This window comes from Alosa sapidissima, chromosome 10 (genome assembly GCF_018492685.1).
Source record: "Alosa sapidissima isolate fAloSap1 chromosome 10, fAloSap1.pri, whole genome shotgun sequence".
NCBI classification, from domain to species: Eukaryota; Metazoa; Chordata; class Actinopteri; order Clupeiformes; family Clupeidae; genus Alosa; species Alosa sapidissima.
In genome coordinates this window covers 21186610-21213203 of record NC_055966.1, presented here as the reverse complement: position 1 = coordinate 21213203, position 26594 = coordinate 21186610, and the positions used below count along the sequence as shown (strand labels likewise).

The 26594-nt window shown below is 40.5% G+C and overlaps 2 protein-coding genes and 1 pseudogene across 5 annotated transcripts; 1 reads left to right on the top strand and 2 right to left on the bottom strand.

The window, feature by feature from the left end:
* Nucleotides 1-3661: 3661 nt before the first annotated feature.
* LOC121720436 (mucin-5AC) lies at nt 3662-12204 on the top strand. 3 transcript variants are annotated; one of them, XR_006034546.1, is made up of 14 exons: nt 3662-3907; nt 4214-4294; nt 4579-4760; nt 5534-5595; nt 5715-5839; nt 5927-6346; nt 6641-6819; nt 7649-7710; nt 7828-7952; nt 8140-8262; nt 8383-8516; nt 9764-9893; nt 11703-11784; nt 11997-12012. XR_006034546.1 is itself a non-coding variant. In XM_042106521.1 (14 exons), exons 1-13 carry the CDS (start codon nt 3817-3819, stop codon nt 11760-11762), a joined length of 1785 nt encoding a protein of 594 aa, XP_041962455.1. In that variant the 5' UTR covers nt 3662-3816; the 3' UTR covers nt 11763-11784; nt 12001-12204. The 3 variants fall into 3 exon arrangements, 2 of the variants coding, with proteins under 2 accessions (XP_041962455.1, XP_041962454.1); XM_042106521.1 differs by having other exon boundaries at nt 9764-9904; nt 12001-12204; XM_042106520.1 differs by having other exon boundaries at nt 9764-9904; nt 11997-12204.
* Nucleotides 12205-14986: 2782 nt separating this feature from the next.
* Nucleotides 14987-19450, bottom strand: nudt17 (nudix (nucleoside diphosphate linked moiety X)-type motif 17). Of its 2 annotated transcripts, none has more exons than XM_042107004.1 (8): nt 19086-19450; nt 18886-18936; nt 18513-18696; nt 18390-18415; nt 18157-18249; nt 17944-18042; nt 16527-16663; nt 14987-15394 (listed from the first exon to the last, which is right to left on the bottom strand). In XM_042107004.1, exons 1-8 carry the CDS (start codon nt 19158-19160, stop codon nt 15232-15234), a joined length of 828 nt encoding a protein of 275 aa, XP_041962938.1. In that variant the 5' UTR covers nt 19161-19450; the 3' UTR covers nt 14987-15231. The 2 variants fall into 2 exon arrangements, with proteins under 2 accessions (XP_041962938.1, XP_041962937.1); XM_042107003.1 differs by having other exon boundaries at nt 18814-18936; nt 19086-19449.
* Nucleotides 19451-21064: 1614 nt separating this feature from the next.
* Nucleotides 21065-24966, bottom strand: LOC121720661 (annotated as a pseudogene).
* Nucleotides 24967-26594: the final 1628 nt, after the last annotated feature.

Below are 26594 nucleotides of genomic sequence, written 5' to 3'. Positions count from 1 at the left end.
TGGCAGAAGTCATAGTTGATAACAACTGACAGTTGAAATGGCTGAACAGTTAAATAGTTGAGTAGTTTAAATAGTTATTATATAAATAGTAATTATTTAATAGTGAATTATTGTAGTGAGGACATTTATTTTGAAACAGTTGTAGGCAGAGGAAATAGTTGAACAGGATCTGTAGAGCCAGATTGTATGTTTAAAGCCTGAGACAGAGTATAGTTTAAAAGTTAAATATAGATAGTGTAATGGATGTTGATAGACAGAAAGTTGAATGGATGTTGATAGGCAGATTGTTTAATGAATGTTGATGGGATAGTTTAATGGGTAGATGGGTAAAGTTGGATGGAATGTGCCTTATATCCTTGTAGAATGGAGATACACAGAGAGAGTTGGCCTAATTGAGCAGAAAGCAGTTGATACAGGTGCAATCAGTTTAACTGGCTTTTTGATGGGACCTAGTTGAGCAGCTGGAAGTTGATACAGGTGCAAATCAAGTTAATTAGCCCATTATGATGTCATAGTCCCCATACAAAGTCTATGAGGAAAAATAAGCTTGTTTTTTTTATTAATATCTCAAAAAGTATAAAGTTTACAAAAGTGAAAAATGCATTCCTCAAGTCTCCTTTTCAAGACCTACGTTACAAAGTTTGAACTAAGTTTCTACGTTAAACGGTTGAAGCTGAATTAGACGCAGAAATTTGGTGGGAAGAAGAAGAAGAAGAAGAAGAAGAAGAAGACTTCGGATAACAGAACAGTGCATTTTCATGCACTGTAATAAGAAGAAGACTTCGGATAACAGAACAGTGCATTTTCATGCACTGTAATAAACAACTGGTGTGACTAGTTTCGGATTGTAGGGTAAATTCCAGTAGGCGCGCACCCTATAGTACGCCCATGAACGTTATCCTGCATCTGTTTCTCTGCACTCCACTAAGCAGCTGGCAAGATAATTGCCAACAAGACATGCGCAAGACATTACATCACCTCCTTGAGCCAACAGGTGGGGTCCACTTTTCTAAAGGCTATAGCAAATATTGTAGGTAGGCACCCATCTACAATATTTTGTTATATATAGTCGTAAGGATAACACTGCCATGCTCCAGCCGGCATGCTTAGGCCTATCTAGACTGACTGTGTTCATCTAGCTTTCATTTCAACTCAAAAGTTTCAAACAATTTGGAAATATTCATACAGTGAGGAACACACTAGCCTATAGAGTAAAGAGCCACTCGTTACAAGTGGCGGGTCACACGTTTTGCGTTGGCGTTCGCCACTGATCTCAAAAGAATAGGCCTAGGCTGAAATCAGTGTGGCGTTCACTCCTGAATCTAAGTAGGCTATTCTAACTCCACTACAATGCTTCCCTCTTCTGGAGAGAGGGAGGACGTTTTACAACGTTTTTAGTCTGCCAATTTGTGAAGTTAAGATAACCTAAACTGGACTATTTCAATATGCTATGCTGACGGGTAATTTACAAACTAGATGTACCGCAGAGCGGTACAAAATATGACCGCCGCCCAGTCCAGCACATTTTTTCCACAAAAATAAATCACGCTGAAAGGCCTATATGATTCTAACTGTCTTATGCATTATCCACACTCAATTCTCACTGGTATCTGCTAGACAACAAGTACCAAAACATGATTAGTTCATACTAGATTTCACATGTAAAATTCATTTTATACAACCCCACCCCCATCTTGCCCATAATTCTGAGAAATTCTTGAATTGTGTGCATGTGTGCGTGTACACGTTTATGTTTATGTGTGTGGGTGTGTGTGTGTGTGCGTGTTTGTGTGTTTGCCTGCGTATGTGTGTTTGTGCATGTGCATGTATGCGTACATATGTCTACTGTGTGAGTATGTGTCATATGTATGATTACTGTGAATGTATGTGTGTGCGTGTGTATCTGTTTATGCACATGTGTGCACATGGAATGGGTTAACATGACCCCTTGAGGCAAACATACGGAAAAAATTGGTCATCCTAGGCCCTACGGTTCTCAAGATATTCACAGAAAACTGTGTCTGCCCTACCCTCCTTTCAGGGGGTCCAGTACAGCGGGGGGGCAACAGATCAAAACGAAAAACTATGGTTCCATGCTATCCATGTGGGGTTACATGCCCACCAAGTTTCGTGTACCCCGGTCTTTCAGTGTCCCGGGAATCCTTGTTGGTGTACGGTCACTAAATGTACACATAAATGTATTAATAAAATATATTCATAATGATCCTACACTTTCAATTTCGTGCAGTTTTGACCATGTCAGCCAGAGATATTATGATGAAAACACCTAATATTGCGCTATACATGAAATGAGTGGTTATGGAATGGGTTGACATGGCCCCTTGAGATCAACATACAAAAAAAATGGTCCTCCTAAACCTTACGGTTCTTGAGATATTCACAGAAAACTGTGTCTGCCCCACCCTCCTTTCGGGGGGTGCAGTCGAGCGGGGGGAGGTCGAGCGGGGGCGGGGGCGGGGGCGGGGGGGGGGGGGGGCTACAGATCAAAGCGAAAAACGATGGTTCCATGCTATCCATATGGGGTTACATGCCGCCCAAGTTTCGTCTACCCCGGTCTTTCAGTGTCCCGGGAATCCTTGACGGAAATTTGGACATGCGAAAAAGAAAAAAAAAAAAAAAATCTGACTAAACCTATATGCCTATTATCATCATCATAGTAATAATAATAAATAAACATCTAAATATTCCTATTATAATGAGCGCTGTTAAAAATAGCGCTCTCTATCAAGTAGAAAGCCCTGAATGCAATTTTCAAACTATGGCACGCTCCATTGCCAAGTGCTTGTGGCTAAACAGATAGTGGATGAGCTTCATTTGTTTTTACATTTGTCATTTGCCATAGTAGCTTTTTGTCGATGGGTTTAATAGACTTGCAAAAGGGGGCCTTGTCTTGGAAAAGTTTGGGAACCCTCGGCTAGGCGATCATGAAATACCCTAGGCCTAAATGTATCATTATATCCCATTATAGACACCAAGAAAATAGGCTATTAGCCTATAGCCTTCAACAAGGCTGGCAAATGGATATTACGCATTTTTGCTAATGGAGAGAAAGATTTGCAAGGAAATAATGGAAGGCGTGGTCATGACAGGCCGATTTATACTAATATAAAGCAAAATATACACATTTGTTTAGAGCTGCAGTGTAGTCTACTGCCACACGAGGGAGCTCGTTTGCGTCAAATGACATCTAGACCTACAAAAAGTTGCTTCAACCACCGGCTAATGGCTTGAGTAAAGGCTGTATTATAGAAGTCACAGAAGAGCTACATCATGCATGCAGCCAAAGAAAGTAAATCATAAACACAGCCTATAGCCTACTATTCCCTATTGATAGGACTATCATACTGGCCACGCGCTATCTTCTCAGTCTCAGTTTGGATAGATCATTTCATTAAACATTTGGTGAACTAGGTGTTCTCCAGACATTTTCGTCAGTGCGCGCAGCCTTCTGTTGAAAGTTTGTTTAAGTTGAGGTGCCTGTCCTAGCCTAGATGCAGGTGAGATATTAATCAGAAATGGAGACTGTGTAGCCTGCTACAATTTTTCACATAACATTATTGATTGACATATAAGCCTACGCGTGCAAGGTATTTATTTGTTGCGTGAGTCTAATCTGTTAGTGCTATCAACGTGTCTGGAATGGAATCGTGACGCATCGTGCATCATCTCCGCCCCACCTTAGGTTGCACCTGCAGTCATCTTGGCGATAAAAGACAGACCTAGGCTACTCCTTTTCTATTGCAGAGCACACGATCCATTTTACTCGACCTGGAACGTTCCGTTTACAGCATTTATATGGAGATGTATTTCACTGATATGGATTACAACATGTCCCGAGCTTCTAATTTTGGTGTTGCAGTCATTTTCTTTGTTTTAATACTCTCAGGTAAGAGGATGCTTTACATTTCAAATAATCAAATTGCTTGACTGTTGCCACACATTTTCTCCGAAAAACAAACAAAAAACCTCTAGGGTCTACGTTTTTTACTTCATTATCTATTGAAATCAGCTAGACTTTTATAGTAGGCTATACTTCTATTTAAAACATGAATGTTCTCGGCTGATCTGTCTTTTGCACAGCAACTCACTCATAATAGAGACATTCAATATAATATTATCTTCTTGCAAGGATTTTTTTCAAATCATAATCCAAATCACAGAAAATGTATTTTAATATTGTTATGTACTGTAGCAACAAGCACAGTGAATGCAACAGATGTCTCACAAACAACCATGCATGTCAGCAGTTCCACAAATGACACTCTGATAACAGGTAATAATAATAATAACTTTACATTTTCAAGAAACCTATAGAATTTTTAAATTATAATCCAAATCTAAGAAAATGTATTTTAATATTGTGATGTATATTCAATTATGTCATATTGGTCTCACTATAGTGTTTTGAAGGAAAGACAGAGGAAAAGTTTTGCCTCACAATATCCAGTTTATGAATTCATTGTTATTAATGCAGTTTACTAATGCTTTGTAATGAAAGAGAGACAAGCCATACAAACGAAAAATATCTGAATTGAATCCAATCATCTGAGCTTACAGGAGTTCATACTGCAGATGTTGGCCCCACTCTTTCATTGACTACTGGGGACAGTACTGCAACCTCATCCTCTGTCACCACCTACTTAATTAGCATCAAAATAACAAACCGGATTTTCAACGACACTCTCAGAGATCCAGACTCAACAGATTATAAAAATCTCCGGGAGGAAGTTGAATCATTGGTAAGAGACTTCCCATCATGTGATTGTTATAAATATGGCACAAGCACACCTGTTTAAGTAAACAAATTATTTTGATTATCTGGAAGAACATCAATATGATCGTATAAATACGTATTCTTCACTATAGACCCATTATAGACCCTTTCAGCTGCAGAAACAAACATGTGCGTTCTTATAGGCATTTCCGGTGGCACAGAAAATGACATTGAGCTAATGGTAACTTGGGGACAAACAAAAATGTATTCAAAGTGTCTGCATTGGTTTTGAACATTTCAACCGGAAATCTTCTAGGAACAGATTAAAAGGTGATTTATTGTTAGAAGGGTCTGTTAGTTATCTGAGCACATGCCCGGCATCCCATCACAGAAGTCTATAGGTTGATCTCAAATAACTCACAGTGTATGGAATATGGTACTTATTATTGTACTGTTTATTTTTTTATTTGTCTAAAAACTTGAGGTTGAGGGGCAGTCTTTATATACAATGGCTTGTGACTGGTCTATAGGGCCAAGACAGCTGAACTTACTGCTGATCAAACCAGGCTCATAGTAATATTCTTGACATTTGGTGTATCAGAAGCACGGCTCTGCATCCACTTTAATTTATATATACTTACTATAAAAGAGACCAAAGCCTAGAACAGCTGTGAAACTGCTAATAAAAAACCTTCATGTATTTTCTTGGTGAGGTCAACATCTGCACATACCTTATAAAAGTAAAGAAAGAAGGACTGCATGGCAAATATCGATTAACATGTTACTGGGCTCTTTCAGTTCCGGAGTGCCTTGAATGGCACCAGTGTCCAATACCAAAGAGTAACACGCATGATTTTCAGGTGAGAGTTCCACTGGGTGTGGCACATGCAAAGCTCCACATTTCTATCAGAATTTGGAATGTTCATAATGTCATAAAAAAGTGCTGGATAAATGTGAGTGTTTTTTTTTTTTTTTACAGCAATGGGTCTGTCATCGCAAATTCAACAACACAGTTTGAAGCATCCAAAATAAATTCAAATATAGTTAGAAAAGGACTTAATAATGCAAAGTCCTCCCTGCTTCTACAAGAATCTTTTACTGAAGGTACAGTACATTTTCCATTTTTGTTCTTTGTATTCTATTAACATAAATACATTATTATTTAACCCCAAACTCCTTTTTGTTGTCTAGTTGCGTCACCTCCAGCCACTCCAGCTCCAACTCCAGCTGACTCCAGGAGCTCCAGCCCAACTGCAGCTCAACTGTTGACCACATCTCCAGATTTCAAAGCCACGACAGCAGCACTCAGCAGTACAGCCATGACCACAACATCTGCAACTGGCTCATCTACTGATGTCTCATCTACTAATGATGCTGATAACATCACATCCAGCACCAAAGGCCCTCAACATTCTCCCTCAACGCATCAAACTAATCAGGGAAACTCTACCGGCTCTTTAGTGAGTTTCAGTACAAGTGTGCTTGTACAAACAACTCAACCTTTGATGACCAAAATAACAGCAAGCCCAACAACAAGCACAGTGAATGCAACAGATGTCTCACGAACAACCATGCATGTCAGCAGTTCCACAAATGACACTCTGACAACAGGTAATAATAATAATAATAACTTTACATTTTCAAGAAACCTATAGAATTTTTAAATTATAATCCAAATCTCAGAAAATGTATTTTAATATTGTGATGTACATTCAATTATGTCATATTGGTCTTACTGTTAGTGTTTTGAAGGAAAGACAGAGGAAAAGTTTTGCCTCACAATATCCAGTTTATGAATTCAAAGTTATTAATACAGTTTACTAATGCTTCATAATGAAAGAGAAACAAGCCATACAAACATAAAATAACTGAATTGAATCCAATCATCTGATCTTTTATCTACAGGAGTTCATGCAGATGTTGGCCCCACTCTTTCATTGACTAGTGGGGACAGTACTGCAACCTCATCCCCTGTCACCACCTACTTAATTAGCATCAAAATAATAAACCGGATTTTCAATGACGCTCTGAGAGATCCAGACTCAGCAGATTATAAAAATCTCCGGGAGGAAGTTGAATCATTGGTAAGAGATATATTATGTGAAGTGACTGACATGTGGTGGCTCCCCATAATGTGATTGTTATAAATATGGCACAGGCACACCTGTTAAAGTAAACAAATTATTTTGATTGTCTGGAAGAACATCAATATGATCATATAAATACATATTCTTCATTATAGACCCATTATAGACCCTTTCAGCTGCAGAAACAAACATGTGCATTCCTATAGGCATTTCTGGTGGCACAGAAAACAACACTGCGCTAATGGTAACTTGGGGACAAACAAAAATGTATTCAAAGTGTCTGCATTGGTTTTGAACATTTCAACCGGAAATGCTCTAGGAACAGATTGAAAGGTGATTTATTGTTTGAAGGGTCTCTTCATGTTGCACTGAGTTATCTGAGCACATGCCCAGCATCCCATCACAGTCTATAGGTTGATCTTAAATAACTCAAAGTTTATGGAATATGATACTTATTATTGTATTGCTTATTTGTTTATTTGACTAAAAAGTTAGGTTCAAGGGCAGTCATATGCAATGCTGGCTTGCGACTGGTCTATAGGGCCAAGACAGCTGAACTCACTGCTGGGATCAAACTAGGCTCATAGCCATATTCTTGACATTTGGTGTTTGAATGAATATCAGAAGCCTTACGGCTCTGCATCCACTTCAATTTATATATATACTCACTATAAAAGAGACCAAAGCCTAGAACAGCTGTAAAACTGCTAATAAAAAACCTTCATGTATTTTCTTGGTGAGGCCAACATCTGCACATACCTTATAAAAGTAAGGAAAGCAGGACTGCATGGCAAATATCGATTAACATGTCACTGGGCTCTTTCAGTTCCAGAGTGCCTTCAATGGCACCAGTGTCCAATACCAAAGAGTAACACGCATGATTTTCAGGTGAGAGTTCCACTGGGTGTGGCACATGCAAAGCTCCACATTTCTATCAGAATTTGGAATGTTCATAATGTCATAAAACAGTGCTGGATAAAATGTGAGTGTTTTTTTTTTTTACAGCAATGGGTCTGTCATTGCAAATTCAACAACACAGTTTGAAGCATCCGAAATAAATTCAAATATAGTTACATTTGAAGTTAATAATGCAAAGTCCCCCCTGCTTCTACAAGAATCTTTTACTGAAGGTAGAGTACATTTCCCATTTTTGTTCTTTGTAATAACATAAATACAGATTTTATTTGTAATACACTTTACATTTTCAAGAAACCTCTTGCTACAGGATACAAATTACATTAAAACTAAATAAAACAATACAAAAACATACAACGCAACCTAAACATACAACAAGTGACTTAATGAGCATGTTTACAGTTACTGAGGCCATCTCATCAAAAAATGGCACTAATAATGAAACAACCGAGTCAGCAACCACTACAGGACCAATGACTACGAGAGTGTCACCTAGCCAGACCATCAACACAACAGCCACCACCGAGTCTGTGGGGACAGCTGGGGAAACTACTCCCAACAACAGCTCCATCACACCGAATTCTTTGTCCAACTCATCTACAAGCAGTCCTCATAATATACCAATAGCGACATCAATCACACAACAGACTGCGTCAATGCAGCACAGTGCTGGAGGAAACACCTCAGGAAGAGACACCTCAGTCCCTGGCTGGGGCATTGCCCTTCTGGTCTTGGCAGCATTGATCCTTCTCATCCTTCTCATCTTCCTTGTTTTCCTGGTGAGTCCACCATCAAACCTACGGAAATTCCTCAATTGAAACAGTTATAGCCATAATGACTAATTACAGTATATTGTCTATAATTGCACTTGCAATTGGCAAAAGTACCCCAGAACAGTGTTGAACACAGTAATATCTCATTGCCTAAAAACAAAACAGTCTCTCTTGTCTGGAGTTTCACTTTAGCTGTCCTATTTGTTTAAAGAATCATCAAAATGTACTGTCTGATTACAACAATCACTGAATTGTAAAATAAGTACCACAAATGTTTTTATACTCATCCAATTATTTTTAAACATATAGATTTTTTTCTCTTTATCAAATTTTCATGTTATTGTTGTACTGTCTGTAAGTTATTGAATATGGGAATTTGAAATTATCCAACATTTTTAATGTAATTTAGAAATACACAGTTCATGTATAACATTATGTTGAGAGTTTTGTTTCTGGTTATGTTTATGTATTCAATAAATTATGAATAAATATTAAGTGTAATTAAGTGTTGTTGCTTATGGATAAGTTGGTAATTGGATGTATAGACTGGTCATGAATGAACATTATTGTGTACCAATGAACATGACATTGGAGGTAATGCATATAATATACAGTATCTGATGTACCACTACATCTTGCATGGTACTGCTTGAAAATATCTTAATTGCAGTGTAAACCACACACAATTTATTTTCCAATAACAATACCATATTACCTTGTGTGGAGATTTCAACATTGTGCACATGCAGGGCGAGAAGTGTTGCCTGTTAATGATTCATAGTCACCCCCTGATATGGTCAGGTGTTTGGGTGGAGCAGAAACTGATGGGAAACAATGCTATTACCATCACCATAAATAGTAGCGTATTGATTTAGATTAAAAGTTAACATTTTGGTAGCATTTTGTCATGACATAGTTCTCCATGGTTAGTCCACCATCTCCAACATATCCAGCAAACCTACGGAAATTCCTCAATTGAAACAGTTATAACCATAATGACTAATTACAGTATAATGTCTATTATTGCACAGCCATCTCTGTATAACGAACCTGATCTTGTCAATATAATTTATGTCCTCCAGGACTATACATGTTAAGATGCAACTGAATTCAATTTGACCTCTTAGCACTTGCAATTGGCAAAAGTACCTCAGAACAGTGTTGAACACAGTAATATCTCAGTGCCTACAAACAAAACAGTCTCTCTTGTCTGAAGTTTTACTTCAGCTGTCCTGTTTTTTTTTCCCTTTCAGGTGTATTTTTGTTGTTGCCGGAGTGGAGGGAGAGGTTTCATGAATGTGTCTGATCCTACCCCCTACATGCCCTTTAACCCAGACATCCCCATGTACTCAACCCACACCACCATTGATCTACCACCCAATGGTAAACCCTATGTGAGTAATACTCTGTCAGCACCTGAAGAGTAAATAGTGTGGTGCTGTTTGCTTAAAAATGAGCTCTCTGAAATTCTATCAGAAGTACTTACAATGACATGATGTGACGGTAACTGTTGCTATTACAGTTGAATATATCATCCAGGACATAGTGCGTGTTAGTAGCCAGTGTGATACATACTGTACATACACAAACGACCACACACACCAAGAGCAGATAATAATTAAGTCAAGTTAATATCATTCGCATAGGACTAAGACATAATGAGGAGGCAGTTTTATTTCTGAAATAGTCACTGAAATGAAATTGCTAGGGACAAAGAGCACAGCAGCCCAACACCACAGAAGAATAACCCAGTGTGGAGAGCTAAATAGAAACAATGAAACTGATCAAAATGCCAGGTCCTCTCCAAGAACACTCTCAGCACTTTTAGTGTCGAGCATGTGGCTTCTGTCCACACCAGGGGAAAGGGCTGTGTGCACAGGCATGGCTTTGGTGCAGCAATGTTTTGGCCTTCTACTCCCAACATTCTCAAGTCCCCCCGGCTTTCATAGACTCCTCTTTGTCCCCCTTTTCTCTTTGACTAGGAAACCTGAGGCGTGGGAAACTCTACCCTCCTCATAGAGGGACTGGGCTACCTTCATCCAGCCTTCATCCCTGCCTCTACTAGAGCGATAGTTACAGCTGTTGCTCACTTATTCACTCGCACATGAACAATACAGGTCATGTTGGCATGTCAACAACAAAAAAAACAAAAAACAAATCTACATATGCACTAAGAGTCAGGAATGTAATGATGCTTAAAGGATTTCATGCAAATGTTCTACAATTCAGAGTAGCCAAAAGGTGCCATACTCATTGGGATCAAAAATGTTTGACAGGAAAAAAAGACGTGGGGTTGTACAACACAAAGCGGTTGCTTCTGAATAGTTTAAAAAATTCCTTCCCAGTGATACACAATGCATAATGGATTTTGCTCTAGCCGAACTCCAATCCTGATGTATCAGAACAAAGAGTGCATTGACTGTGTGCTGGTAAGAATATATATACACGTCACACTAGCTTATGCCCCGTCCTCACAGGGGTAGTGGGAAAAGGGAGGTGAGCCGCGTGTGTGAGTGAAAACCATGCCGACTGTGCTGTTGTACTTGAACAGCAAAGCTGGCATCATTACCAACAGTGAGAGGATGTTGTGGGTCCATGCTATGAGAAGGACCCTGATTATGAATTTTGAGTTTAAAGTCCAAAATGGTATCTTATTTAACAGGGCTTGGAAGCTATTAATGTGTGTGTATTGTTATTAAGTGTGTGTGTAGGATACGTCCTGAGATGGTGGGAACTGGAATATAATTGTGTGATAGTGCATCAGCAAGTCTCTTGTATCAGTTTTAATGGTAATGTATTCAGCCAAGTTCTATTAGCAGACACCAGGAAATATTCATACCCACTCAAGTGGTCCCTGAAAGCCACGCAACCATGGAAACGTTCTAGCCGTATGGAAATTGTAGCCGCTCATTGCTCTGAAGCCCAATGACCAAACAAGCTATTTTGCATGACATGAAATGAAGTCATTTTATTTTTGTCAACAGCCTTCAAGGTACAATCCATTATACTTAGTGTAATTGTTTTTGCAGCTACATGACAGCAATCAATCATTTGAGATCATAAAAAATCAGATACTTGCAAAAGACTGCTTTGTTGACCCTGGGGTTCTGAACCAAAACAGTGCACTGTGACAGTCTGCAAAACAGTTTATTACCTAAACTCCTTAAAGATTGAAAATGTTACTTTCAACAGGTGGACGATAATCTCAAGAACAGAAGTGGAATGTATGTGGTGAATCCTAGCGTGAAGTGATAGTCAGGATGGCTGTCTTATGGTTTGTACATCTGAAGGCTTATAAATGATTATGTGATAGAATAGGCCTGTTATATATTCATATAATAAAACTGAAGGGTATCAAACTGCTAAAATGTTACAATACCTTCTTAGCTATGATACAAAATGCTATACTATACCTGTTATACCTTCAAAACATTTTTGTTCGCTTGAACATGTTGTTCATTAATCTGCTGTTGCATTTTAATACAGGAAGGTGTGAGAGGACAATAACTGGTTCAACCACCAAATAGTGTGCCACTAAAGAATAATCAAAATGTACTGTCTGATTACAACAATCACTGAATTGTGAAATAAGTACCACAAATGTTTTATACTCAACCAATTATTTTTTAAACATATATAGATTTTTTTTCTCTTTATCAAATGTTCATCTTATTGTTGTACTGTCTGTAAGTTATTGAATATGGGAATTTGAAATTATCCAACATTTTTAATGTAATTTAGAAATACAGTTCATGTATAACGTTATGTTGAGAGTTTTGTTTTTGGTTATGTTTATGTATTCAATAAATTATAAATTAACAATATAAAGTGTTGTTGCTTATGGATAAGTTGGCAATTGGATGTAGCCTATAGATACTGGTCATGAATGAACATTATTGTGTACCAATGAACATAACATTAGAATGGAGGTAATGCATATAATATACAGTATCTGATGTACCACTACATCTTGCATGTTGCTGCTTGAAAATATCTGAATTGCAGTTACATTGTGCACATGCAGGACGAGAGGTGTTGCCTGTTAATGATTCAGTCACTCTTGATATGGTCAGGTGTTTGGGTGGAGCAGAAACTGATGTAAATTCATTAAACAGCAACCCTACATTAATGATGAAAAGACATCCGTGTGTGACTCATGTGATATGGACAAATATTTATCCCACTATTTTATCCAGTGTTGTAAGTTGTTTTAGGAAATGAGTGTCTGCCAAATGCTACTACCATCACCATAAATTAGTAGCCTATTGATTTAAATTAAAAGTTAAAATTTTGTCATGACATAGTTCTCTTAAACTTTACAATATCACCTGTACTTCATCTCCAGATCACTTGCACTTTCATCTTTACAGTACAATACTTTTCATTGGCATATTAAATATACCATGTTACAGTAATACAGCCCTAACATCAAACCATTCTACATACTGTCAGCTTGTGATTGTGATTAAATTAACGTTCACAGTCTGATATTAAGTGAAAATGTATTTAGCTATTCTTCTAATTATTAGCCTTTTTTAACCGTCATGTGTGGGTGCAGTCTCAGACACGATTGCACACCTCTAGGAATTCTGAGGCACAGACTTGGTGCCAATCTAAATAAGTTGGTTTTCTGTGGTAGGCTATCGGAGTGATTACAAATACTCCACCTCGACTTTGAATGGCCAAATTGACCTCATCTTAATGGAACAAACAAAAAATCAAGACAAGGCCATATTTATTTAGTAAATGGTTAACTAGGTGTGCACACTTTGTCAATAACAAAATAATAATGAAAAGATTACAGTAGGGCAGGCTATAACAAGGACTGACTGTACTCTCAAACACTATTACTAAATTACTAAACACATACATCTGTTTTAGGTGACTTTTGAATGTGAGGATTATGAATGCTAAGAGCACAATTACATAACAATGTCATCAGCTGATTTTTGTTTTGTGAAATGTGCTTGTTGGCTACATTGTTGCAAATAAATTAGTTTGGAAATGAATAGGACACAAAACACATGACAAACCCATGGTACTTCACAGACCTTGTATTGATATCCCTGGATCATAAGTCATAATGGGGTGGATACAATAATTTAGAGTTGCATATTAATTTGTTGGGGCGATGTTTTTATTATTGTCACGTTAGTTCCACTAATGAGCCTTATGAATCATGTCAGCCATTACAAAGCACACACTACTTATGACATATTGTGCATGTGAAATGTAGGCTTTCAGTGCACTTTCAAATAGAGTAAGGCCTATGCCCTATGCCTACAACATGCATGCAGAATCTGTTGTGTGACATCTGAACATTACCCTACCTATTATCCACCATCTGCATGAAAACATTTAACTGACAAGGGAAGTGGACATGACATATCACTCAAACATACTGTTAAGAAACCGAGATGTATCTTACCAGATTTCCAGCTTAGTATATTAACCTTCAGCGAGTGAAGGCAGTGGTTCTCAAAATGTGGCATTATACACTGGTGTTCTTGGGTAAGAGCCAGGTGTGCTTTAGGGTTAGTATTATTCATGATTATTTACATAGCTGTCATATTTTGTAAAGGTGTGCTTGGGAAATTCTTGATTTAGAGTGCCTTCTCACAAAGACTAATATCACTGAGCTTGACTAGCTAGCTAGATGAAGCACTATCCTTCAACAACCTGTGAGCCTAGATGAGGCAGTCACCTCAGTGGGGGCTGCTCATTGTTCTGACACCCCATTATTCTGGCGACTCAAGTCTGACTTAAACAAAAACACTTACGGTATACACATGACAACCACCAACTTAAGTGTAATTCCACTGTTGTAATTCCAAATGTACTTTGGAAAAGGTTATAGACTTTTGTTGAGACTTTGGAAAAGGTTATAGACAATTGTGAGCGTAATTAATTTGCCAAAAAATAGACAAAACACACAATTAACAAATTTAAAGATTAACTGATTTGACTGATGGCATTCCTGCTATTATTTCCTCTTTTGATTTGTATTTATTATGGACTAAAAACTTAAATCCTAACTGCAGACAAAACACACAGTGCCCTGATTCCATCTAAAAATTACTGTCCTTAGTGACCGCTAATGTCGTTATGGTTATGGGATTTAGCAGTGACTTACCAAATAAAACAATACAATAGTTAAAACATTAATAATAATATCAATGATCAATAATGAAAATATCAATATCAATGATCAATAATGAAAATAAACAAATACCACTTAAGACCCCTCTTGAAAGACCCAAAATTATCGCAGGAACACGGTGCACTGGGCAACTCATTCCACCAATGAGGAACCACTTACCACCATTACATACTTACTAGATGTACTGTAATTACCTATTACTAACTCAAACTCGGGGATTAACTGAGTAACAAACCACATTCAATACAAAATGGGGCTGACACTTTTATGATCAAATAAACACTGAGACTATTTAAACCATGATCACGCCAAGCCATGTTTTTAATGTTGAGGTCTTTATTTTTATGAGTATGGAGGTGTTGTAGACAGCTTGGTAACTATGTTGATGCTGCCACCATGTGGCCAGAAAAGACAAGGATTTTCTGAGAATAATCTCATCAGAGAAAACACTCCTGAACACATTGATTCTGTATTCACAAAAATCATCCCTGGCATTTCAAAACACTTCTACCTGACTGATGTTTTAAGAGGAGATGCATCAGCACCTCTTCTCAGTGTTGTTCAACCCTGGGACTGTAAAGTCTTCAGCCACAGCTCTAAGGCATACTTTGTGCCAGTGCTGACACGCTCGACGTCCTCGCCATGGGCTGGTGCTCGGTTGCAGAGAACAGACACAGACATGGCAGACTCACTCAGTTCACCCATGGGGGAGACCTCCATGACGCTAGACAATCAACACACACACACAAGAAAAAATGTTTTATGGTGTTTTGTAAGACATTAACTTTGGGATTTGGGATTGTTTTTATTGTGAACCTAAAAATAAATACACAGATTTTTCATACCTCTTTTTACTCATCTTAAAGTGTAATTCCAGCTAAAATTGACCCAAGGGTGTTTTACTGCATTAAAGAAGCCCTATGCAGGTCTGGTTATTCCTTCGCTGTTTCTGGGTTTTCGCCTGATTCGGGCTCGTATTTTTCACGACATAGCTCCCCCTGCAGCTTTGGTAGCAAGTGACTGCCACTAGCTAGCGGGCTAGCCATCAATAAACCAAGCTAAACACATAGGGCTCACAATAAAACGGTCGAGCAAACACATTGTTCAAGAGACTATCAAATCACATTACAAAAACGAAAAGTTCACCCAAAGGTAGGCTACTTACAATTTCAACAGCAACAAAGTCAAGTCGGAGTCCGTTTTGCAGTCTTCTTAGAAACTATGACTACATTTTCGAGTATTTCCGCCGAGTTACATCCGGATGTGTTCGGACCGCAACCAGAAAGTTGCATATTCGGTTTTTCGGCGGAGAAGCACTAGGGGGAGACGAAGCACCCACCAAACGACCCAAAAAGTGTTGTAGAACCATCAGAACGACTCTCAACCTGCATAATTAAGGTCATTTTTGCTAAAATTGTTGCATAGGGCCTCTTTAAAACACATCAAATAAGCCGTGGAGACCGTATTTTCGTTGATCAACCACTTACTCCGGTATATGCTAAAGCCCCAAATAGCTAACAGTGGATTAGCTAAGGGCCATGAGTGAAACGTTTCCCAAATAGCATTTTTTTAATAAGTAATAACAGCATCAAACCTTGTCAGTAGCTTGCTCAGGGTCGTTAACTACGTTGCTTCGTTTTATGCTATTTGGGAAGCGTTTTTCTCGCGGCCCTTAGCTAATCCACTGTTTGCGATTTGGCGCTATAGCGTATACCAGAGCAAGCTCTGTAGTGGTTGATCAAGAAAAAAATAATGTCTCCACGGCTTATTTGATGTGTTTTAATAGTTTTATTTTATTGACATGAAACATGAAAACCACAATTCTACATGAGTGTATTAAATATGGTCAACAGTACCTAACAGACTGGGGCGTGTTAGTGGGCATAGGGCCAGGGTCCTCTTCACCATCCACTGCTGCTACTATGGCTTTGACCAGGTTGGCATCCACCCATAGGCAACCACTCACTTCTGCTGGCTCTGGCTTCAGGGATTCCTGGGGATCAAGTGAAAGGCATTCCAGGGAGCTTGACTGAGCCACTCACTCGCTATTCAAGATTGTATCATTTAAATGGGGATTCAGTATTATATAAATGGTACCTAAAACACACACTACTATGTTTCATTGTTTGGTGGAGGACCATTACAGTAAAATAGTCATTACATGGGTACAAAATTCAACCTACTTTGAGCAGTTAAGCAAAGTGGTTAATACCCACAGAACATAGAATTCATTTGTTTACACAGTCTTACAGTGTTTGAAATATGTATTTTCATCATGACCTCAAACATGTTTGTAAACAATAAACAGTTTGGGGGGGGGGGGGGGGGGGGGGGAGGTACAAGGACAAATACTACAATTCTACATTTGCTCTGCACTTCTCTGAAGGTTATGTGTTATTCCAAATTCACCAAGCAAGCAGCCAACTGGGTGGATTATCATTACAGCTCTTGCAATGCCAAAGTCATTTGGAGAAAGTAAAACATCCACTGATTGCACTGAACATTGCTTCTGATTCTGGCATGTGTGACAGTAAACAACTAGCCTGGGAATCAGACACACTGGAGAGTGCACTGAATTTGTTCTGGCAGATCCGTCTGGAGACTCCTGCATTGGAATTGATTTCTAAATCTGCAAAATCTAAGGAACACTGTCTCTTATCCGGTATGAAGATAGACATAGGAGCACAATTTAGGCGCTTTTGTACACAACCAGTGGCTGTGCTGATGGTGTCAATAGTAAATGACTGTGACATACTTCCCATATTTCCTTTGAAAATGAATAAACAACTGCATTTAAAACCTCTGATGACTAGATAGATCTGTCTGCAGTACTTTCAACCTTTAAAGGTGCTCTAAGCGATGCTGGTTAACGTCACTTCTGTTGACATTGAAACAAAACAGAGAGCTAGCTCACTACTTCTTCCACCTCCCTCCCATGCAATTGAAACTCTCCTAAACAAGCATCTCGTCTGTGATTTGCTGGAACAGTTTCTTATGTTTTTATGGGCTAGGTTTGCCCAGGTTGTTTTTGTTGCCGTTTTTGGAGCCTGGGCTGTCCACAGAGATCACATTTTTTACAGTGTATTCAGGACACAAGCAGCTAGCGGATGGTGAGGTGATGTTTGCTGTAAGTGACAACAAATGTATTAGCCTAAAAAACGCATAGCATCGCTTTAGAGCACCTTTAATTAATGAACCAAGGTTTAATTTCACTGCTGGTTATACTCCATGGAAATCAAAAAGGAACTGCTCCATGGGCACCATCACACCTACCTGAAGCTGCAGGTGAGAGAGTGAGCAATGCAGAAGCATGTAGGTGACTATGTGATGCCTCTTGGGAGGTCCTCTTGACAACATGGGTGGGTATACCGACTGTGGAAATACCATAACATGATTAAACAAAGTGAAAGCAGGTTTCTATCTGCTATCTGATTAGCACAAGTTATTATAAGTTAGAAAAATACACTACACAGATACAGAATTTACCTCCCACAGGCCAAGCAACTGGGATGCAACATCATTAGGATCCAGCTCTAGTCCTGTCTCTTCTTTCAACTCTCTCAGTCCAGCATCCAGTAACTAGCAAGAAATCAAAAATGCAAGCCGACCCCTGCCTAATATATTGTTTGTTTTCCTTTGATAACATTTTACCAAGACTATATGTTTCCAACATTTTTATTTTGCATGAAAGACAATGATAAAAATGTAACCCAGCCTACCGTTTCATCTAGTTCAACGTGACCACCTGAAACAAAAGTATGTGATTAGAAGTAGCCTACCAGAACTCTGCAGTGATTCTATAGGCCATTAACAAATCTATATTAAGCCAGTGTCATTTATACCGGGTGGAACCCAGACGTTTGGGAAAATCCTGAGACTGGCAGCCCGTCGGGTCAGTAGCACCTTTTGATTTGATGACTGTAAGAGGATGGCGACACCAACGTCCACTCCACGGTTTAATATTTCATCTGGGAGAGAAGCTGCCTCAATTTCTGTCAGATATTTGAATGGACAGAATTGCGCCCTCTGTAGTATAACATTCACAAATCACAATTGCTCAGATTCATCTCCAATTGCCATTGTAGGCTACCTCAGCCCATAGTATACAATAATATAGTATTAATTCAAATACCCAAACATTACCCTAAGTTGCGTCAAGCTTCCGTTTTCAGACTCATATAAAACAAAGCGATTATTCTCAAGAGAGCAGCTCACTTTCACATGGTCATCTTCAAGAGAGTTGCGCGCAAAGTGCCCGGTGATGCTCTGATAGAAACAAAATGACAGTGACCGCATTAGCATGTCTGATACTTGTAACAGTAGGCTAACACCATCATGTGTGACACTTGCAAAACTAGGCTATAATAAGTCTACACGTCTTTGTCACTGGCAGCTGATAATGAAAACAAACTAACCTGCACGAAGCTGGCGCACTGCGGCACACCCTTATCCCTAGACAGGTGAACTAAGATTCTCCGAACCTTTTCCATGAGGACACTGCAACAACATTACCTAGACAAAAGTAATTTGCTAAGTAGTTAGCCAAAGCTAACTAGACCTGCACTCACACATCTCGGCTTTGCAGAGGTATCTAGTCTGTAGGCTACGTAGGTCACTGTTGGAAAATACTGCACCTGTGGGAAAATTAATTTATATCATAAAGCAATAACGGGGCATGCCGCAAGTCACACACAGTTTCTGCTCACGTTCGTTCACGAATTGAGTTGACAAGTGTCAACATCGGGGGAAAACCTTCCTGGTTATGTCAGAAGTGTAAAGAAATCTCATTGGCTGCGACAAAAGCAACGTAACCTCAGCACTGCCAAGAGAATCTAGGCGGAGCTGGTTGTGTAGGCTAGTTAAATTTCCGCGATAGATATTACAAAGTTGCCTATTTTGGACACACCATAGTGGGCCTACTATAAGACCATGTAGGAATAGGGCAAGGGTATTAATTATAAAGGTAGGCTACAGAATATCATAGAAGTATTAGGCCTATACATTAACGTAGAAAACGTATAGTATTGCTATAGTTCTTTTTCGTACGGGCATAGTGGTCTCGGAGATAAAAAAAAAAAAAAAAGACGAAAACAATTTTACAATCTTTCTCTAATTCCTTGGCGTCCATAGCCTATCTCGGCGGATCTCTCCTAGTCCCTAAACATTTCCAGTCTGGTTAAAAAGGTACAGCACAAATGTCTCTTCTTTCCCAGGTAACTGAAAAAGTCTTGCCTCCTTTATAAAACTGGCCTACCATGGAGCATAGCCTAATGGCCATTCGTCAGTGGTAAGGTGAATTAAAAATTAGATCTCATGTGTACCGTATTTCCCATAGACATATTTCACATCAATACGATTTTGGCCATGTTCATGTATTTCGTATCATTTCAAGTCCTAAGAAATACACTACCCCTGTATTATATTTCTCTAACTGGGGTAACTATACAGAAACTCAGAAACAGCACCTGTCCACACAGAGAATGTCTAATAAGGGGAGAACCATAGACATAATATACATAGACGCCGCATCGACCGCTGCTCCCTACTAGCGCTGACGAGATTTGGAGCCGCCATCTTGGACCGGTCATCCACTCCACTCAGTGTAATCTGTTTGGCCGGTGCAATGAGCTGTCAGCACACTTAATTAATCATATCTCACTGAATACCGAACAGATTTTCACGCGGTTTTTTTTTGCTGCAAAGGTCATACATGTAGCTATGATACAGGCCACATTGTTCGGAAATACAAAATACAACCAATAGTACGGTAATGTTAAATCTTACTTGTGAAAAGTAAATCCCCCGAGTATGGTCCGCCGATTTGAGCAGGAACATGCTGCACAGTGCTGTCATCTTGTGTTTTCTGCTGCAACGCAATGAGGAGTATGACCGGTCCAAGATGGCGGCCGCATTTCTTGTTTCCAGCAGCCAATGCGGCGTCTATGTATATTATGTCTATGGGGAGAACCGCCACTCTCGGGAAACTTCCGGTTTCTGAACTGGTTGTAGTTCCTGTTCTGGTTCCACATGAGGGCGCTCACGGATAAGTGCATAATAAATGGAGGTCTATGGAGCTGTACCCCTCAAATCCACTTTTCTCGGGATATATTTTTTTGCCCAAAATTTTGAATGTTGCACGCAAAAGAGGGGGCAGAGAAAATACACACCGCTGAGTATTATATTTTTTGAGTCACTGATTTGTTCTAAAAAGCCTTTCAAATGTGTCAATGACGTCATTCATTAGCAGAAAGCTAGTGTGTTGTGGGCAACAACGACCCAACCTGTAAGAAATCGAAAGGACGTAAGTACTCGTTCATTCAACTTTTGACCTATAATCCATATTGATCTTGCGAAACCACAATCCAATCTTCGATTTTTCAACGACAACCTGGACTTTGTAGCTGAGAGGGCCGGTGCTAGTCATTACCACTCCTGGTACCCATTTCCGACGACCTGTAAAATCCCTCACCCACACTTCAGAGCCTGACATCAGTGCCCTGGTAGGTCTGGTGCGGTTCCCCCTACAGATCATGCGTTCTTGGCTCTGGAACACTTTGGTCTGGCTTTAATAGGTCCCATCTTGTTCTGACAGGACGCCCAAACAGCATCTCTGCTGGTGACCTCCCCGTAGTTGCATGAGGTGTCGATCTGTATGCTGCTAAGAACCTCGATATGCGTGTCTTCAATGACCCTCCCGACCCCATGGTTTTCTTCAGGGCCCTCTTTACCGTCTGAACTGCTCTCTCAACTTAGCCATTTGTGGATGGCTTGTAGGGGGCAGATGCTATGTGCCTTACACCATTGGATGCCAGAAATCCCTTAAACTCTGCACTTGTGAAGTACGCTGCATTGTCTGACACTATCGTGTGGGGAAGGCCGTAAATGCTGAACATCTCCCTTAAGTGCTCAATTGTTGCTGCTGACGTGGCTGCCCAGACTGGGGCCACTTCCAGCCATTTTGAATGCGCATCTACTGCTATCAAGAACATCTCCCCCAGAAACGGACCTGCATAGTCTATGTGAATGCGTGTCCATGGCTTGCCAGGCCATTCCCAAGGAGATACTGGTGCCTGGGGAGGAGTGTTACGTACCTCTTGACAGATAATGCAGGCATGCACTTTCTGTTCTATCTCATTGTCCAACCCTGGCCACCACATGTGACCTCTGGCTTTTGCCTTCATCCTCGAAATTCCCGGGTGTGGCTCATGAAGTTCATGCAGCAGAATTTCACGAGCGTGTGGTGCAACCACCACACAAAGTCCCCAGAGCAGGATGCCATCTTCCACACTGAGCTCTACTTGTCTTTTAAAAAACGGCCTTAAAGCCTCAGCTGGGCAGCTGGGAGGCCATCCCTCTTTGACGAAACGGCAAAAACATTTGCCAGTGTAGGGTCCCTTGCGGTCCACAACTTCAGCTGCTGGCTGGTAATAGGGGCTGTCTGAAGCTGTTTTAGTAAGCATGTCAGCTCAGCTGGTCTGTTTGTCTCCTTGGGCCTTTCTGGAAGGGGAAGTCTGCTGAGACCATCAGCGTTTGCAATGGTGGGTCCTGGATTGTATGCGAGGACATACTGATATTGAGCCAGCAGTAGAGCCCAGCGCTGGAGACGTGGTGAGGCTGCCGGCTGAATGCTCTTAAGCTCCCCAAGGAGGCCCAGCAGGGGCTTGTGGTCTGTTTGTATGGTAAAGCCACGCCCGTACACGTATTGGTGGAACTTTTTCACTGTAAATATTACGGCAAGGGCTTCTCTCTCTAACTGCGAATAGTTCTTTTCAGCTGGCGACAATGAGCGGGAGGCAAAACAGACAGGTCTCTCGGAGTTGTCCATCCTATGTGATAAAACCGCTCCTACTCCGTATGGAGACGCATCACAAGTTATGATTAGGGGCAATTGTGGATTATAATGGACAAGCAGCGTTGAAGCTGACAGCAAGTCTTTTGACCTCTGGAATGCTACATGCTGCTGAGAACCCCATCCCCACTTTACCCCAGCCTTTAAGAGGCCATGCAGAGGGGCCAACACTGTGGACAAATCAGGAAGGAATCGGCCATAATAATTGATCGTTCCCAGGTAAGCACGCAGTTCGGTAACATTTTTGGGCTCTAGTGCCTCACTTATAGCTCTTACTTTTTTTTCCAAGGGTTGGAGACCAGCGGCAGAGACCCGATATCCTAAATATTCAACCGCTGGAGCCATGAATTCGCACTTAGTCCTTTTTAGCGTGAGACCTGCTTCCGGTAATCGTGTCAGGACCTGACAGAGTGTTTGGAGATGGGCTTCTTCTGACGGCCCTGTCACCAGGACATCATCCAGATAAACAGTTGTGTGTGGAATTCCTGCCAATTAGTTCTCCACTGTCCTCTGAAAAATTGCACAAGCTGAAGAAACTCCAAAAGGGAGACGTGTGTACTGGAATAACCCCTTATGAGTGTTAATAGTCACCAGTTTACGCGAATCTTCAGCTAGAACCAACTGTTGGTAGGCATGGGACATGTCTAGCTTAGAGTAGCTTGGGCCCCCAGCCAGTGTAGCAAAAAGCTCCTCTATTCAAGGTAGAGGGTACTGTTCTAATCTTGAAGCTACATTTGCGGTTAACTTATAGTCTCCACAAATCCTAACAGTACTGTCCGGTTTCATCACAGCCATGATGGGCGCTGACCACTCAGAGTGTGTAACAGGTTCAATGACCCCTGCTGCTTGCAGTCTGTCTAACTCTGCTTCAATCTTAGATCGCGAAAGGCACAGGCCTGGCCTTACAGTAGCGAGGCTTGACAGATGGGTTAACATGGAAACGCACTTCCATACCTTTTAAGGTCCCCAGCTCATCTCTGAAAATCTCATTATGTTTTGAGAGGACGTTTTGCAGCGCGTTATCTGACACCTTGAAGATTGGCTTGAAAAGTTCTTTCCAATTTAGTCGTAACACGCCCATCCAGTCCCGCCCCAGCAGATTTGGACCCCGATTTCGAACCACCAGTACATCCAGAGTGGCTGTCTGGCCCTCATAGTAGACATTCACCGTCATTTTCCCTTTTACTTCTACCTTCTCCCCCGAGAAAGATCTCAGTACCACGTCAGAGGGTAGCAATGCCAACCCAGGTGCTGCGGCTTGCATTTTCTTGAAACAGTCCTCCCCTATAACTGTGCGTGATGCTCCTGTGTCCACTTCAAATTGCACTGGACTGTTGTTCAACTTGACTGTAGTCACAATGGGGCCATGCGGCTTTCCTTTCAGTGCCATTAGATAATCAGTCTGTTCCTCCTCTTCCCCTGACTCTTGAGATGGAGGGGACTCAGACATAAGGTGAGCGGCTTTTGGGTCCTGCCTCCTAGCTACTTTCCCTTTGTCTTGTTTACGCCGCTTACACACTTGGGCTATGTGACCCACACGTTTACAAAAGTGGCACATCATTTCCTTAAATCGACACGAATCAGCTGTGTGCGCATATCCACAGTGATAGCAGGTTACTGGTTTTGTAGGTTGTCATGTTTGTGTCATGGACCCCGGGTTTGCTACTTGATTTACTTGAGAAGTAGGCTGCAAGGTTTGTGCACCTTTATCTGCTGCTTCCACTGCTATTGCTTTATCAAGGGCAGACTTCCATGTTAAATCAGACATTGCTAGCAGGCGGCGCTGTGTCTGTTCACAACCTATGCCCCAAACAAACTGGTCTCTCAAGCGCTCTTCTAAAGTAGCACCAAACCCGCAATGTGTGGCTTGATGTTTTAATTTTACCACATAGGATGAGACTGCCTCCCCTCGGGCTTTTGTACAGGAGTGGAATTTAAACCTCTCCACAATTTGACCAAGTCAGTATACTCAATCTCACTTGGTTTTGATGGCGCTATCAAGTCCATTATTATTCCATACAGAGCACTGTCACACACAGAGAGAAGATTGGCCCGTTTCATTTTTGCATCTGTTACCTCGTTAGCTTCAAAGTATTCCAATCTTTCCACATATCTACTCCCAGTTCTCTGATTCTGGATCGAATGCCTCCACTTTTCCAAAGACAGACATTGTTGCAGCTTCCTCCACTTCAACTTCACTATCAGCAAACTATCATGGGGCTAACTACTTGCCTTCTTTGAGTAGCCTCGATGCAGACCTTTTTCAGTGCAAGGTAAGTCAGATCAGCATGTTTTATCCTTGTCGCCAAATATTATATTTCTCTAACTGGGGTAACTATACAGAAACTCAGCAACAACTATACAGAAACTCAGCAAGTCCACATGTCTCTTTTTATTCTTCTCCCCAAAACTACATGTGTCTCAGTGAACTCCTGCATGTAACTTCATACTACTGCACCCTAGTGGTGGCTCCATAAATGTAGGATACAACACCCTGGTCTCAAGTCCAGTAAGTACTCTTTTGCCCCTTTTTTCTCCTAAAGAGGGTTTAAGACAAACAGGTTAGAATTCAGAAGGCCAATCTCAAATAATATCTGATTTGTGTGTGTGTTTGTGTGTGTGTGTGTGTGTGAGTGTGTTGCAAAAAAAAAAACATGCTTTTAAATAATCCACAGAAAAAAATTGCAAAGTGCACCAGACTGTTTCAATTTGAAGTCCTGTTAGAATTTAGGTCTGTTACAACTGGTCGACAGAGGACGCCATATCCATGGCACCATCATTCACCTAGACAATAGCAATTCCTATGTTAGGATGCTATTTATAACTTCAGCTCTGCTTATAGCACACTCCCCTAACGCGAACCATCTCCTCCACACTGACTCTTAATACCAGTGCCACAGGTGGGTGTGCCCAGCCCACTCCTGTACTTAATTTCTTGCCATGACTGTGTCTGTGCATAGCACTAACTGCATCAAGTTCACGGTAACTGGCCTGGCCTGATCAGCAACAACTAGGAACCTCTCTAGAGGGAAGAGATCCGGCACCAGGCAGCATGATGTGCAAACAACACCACAAAAACCAAAGAGCTCATTGTGGATCACTGGAAGGCAAAAGGGGGTCAAGGATACACCCATCCAGATTAAGGAAGCCGAGGCACAACGAGTCTCCAGCTTCAAATTCCTTGATGTCCATATCTCTGCAGATCTCTCCTATTCCCTCAACATTTCCGGTTTGGTTAAAAAGACACAATAATGTCTCTTCTTTCTCAGGAAACTAAACCAGCCTGTCTTCTCTCGAGAGCATCTTCATAACTTCATAAACTGCATCAGTGTATGGAAACGGCACAACAGCTGACTGGAAAGACGTGAATAGTGGTAATAACTAATCAACATATCATTGCTACCTGCCATCACTTACCTTCAACACACAGTGTGATGCAGTGGACACACATCATCAAGAACAGTATCCTTGCTGAACCCTCACACCCCACTAATAGTGACAACTATTTGGGACGACTCGGTGAGCCACGATTCAGACCTTCATCCAGCCCACTCATCCAGAGTCCAAAGAAACCCCTAGAACAAATCAGGAGAAAAACCAAAGGTGGGATGATTCAGAGAGCCAATTACAGGGAAGTATAAATTTGCCAGTAAAAAAAGCAGTAAAAATTTCACAAAGAAATGAATGACATGTTAGCATCTGAATACTCACCCAAAGAGAATCTTTTATGTTTTTGTATTTTGTACATGTATTTCTTTGTTCGGTATTTTTGTTTCTCAGTATGGAGATTATTGGTGTCACTGTAGAGACCAAGAAAAAAGGGATATGTATGTATGTATGTCCAAAATGTAAGTCATATTTCAACCAGATTGTTTTCCCCCAAATGTTTTAGTTTAGCAAGCATAGAAGATGTTAGGCCTCTTGACATCATGTAATTATATTTTTCATATGTTGCATATCAAGTTACAACTTCATTGTCACTTGTTCACAGCCCTCATTCATCCACTCCACCCCACATCCATGCTCTCTTTCTTTTTTCTCGCCCTCTCTAACAGTCTCTTTTGTCTCATGGTGG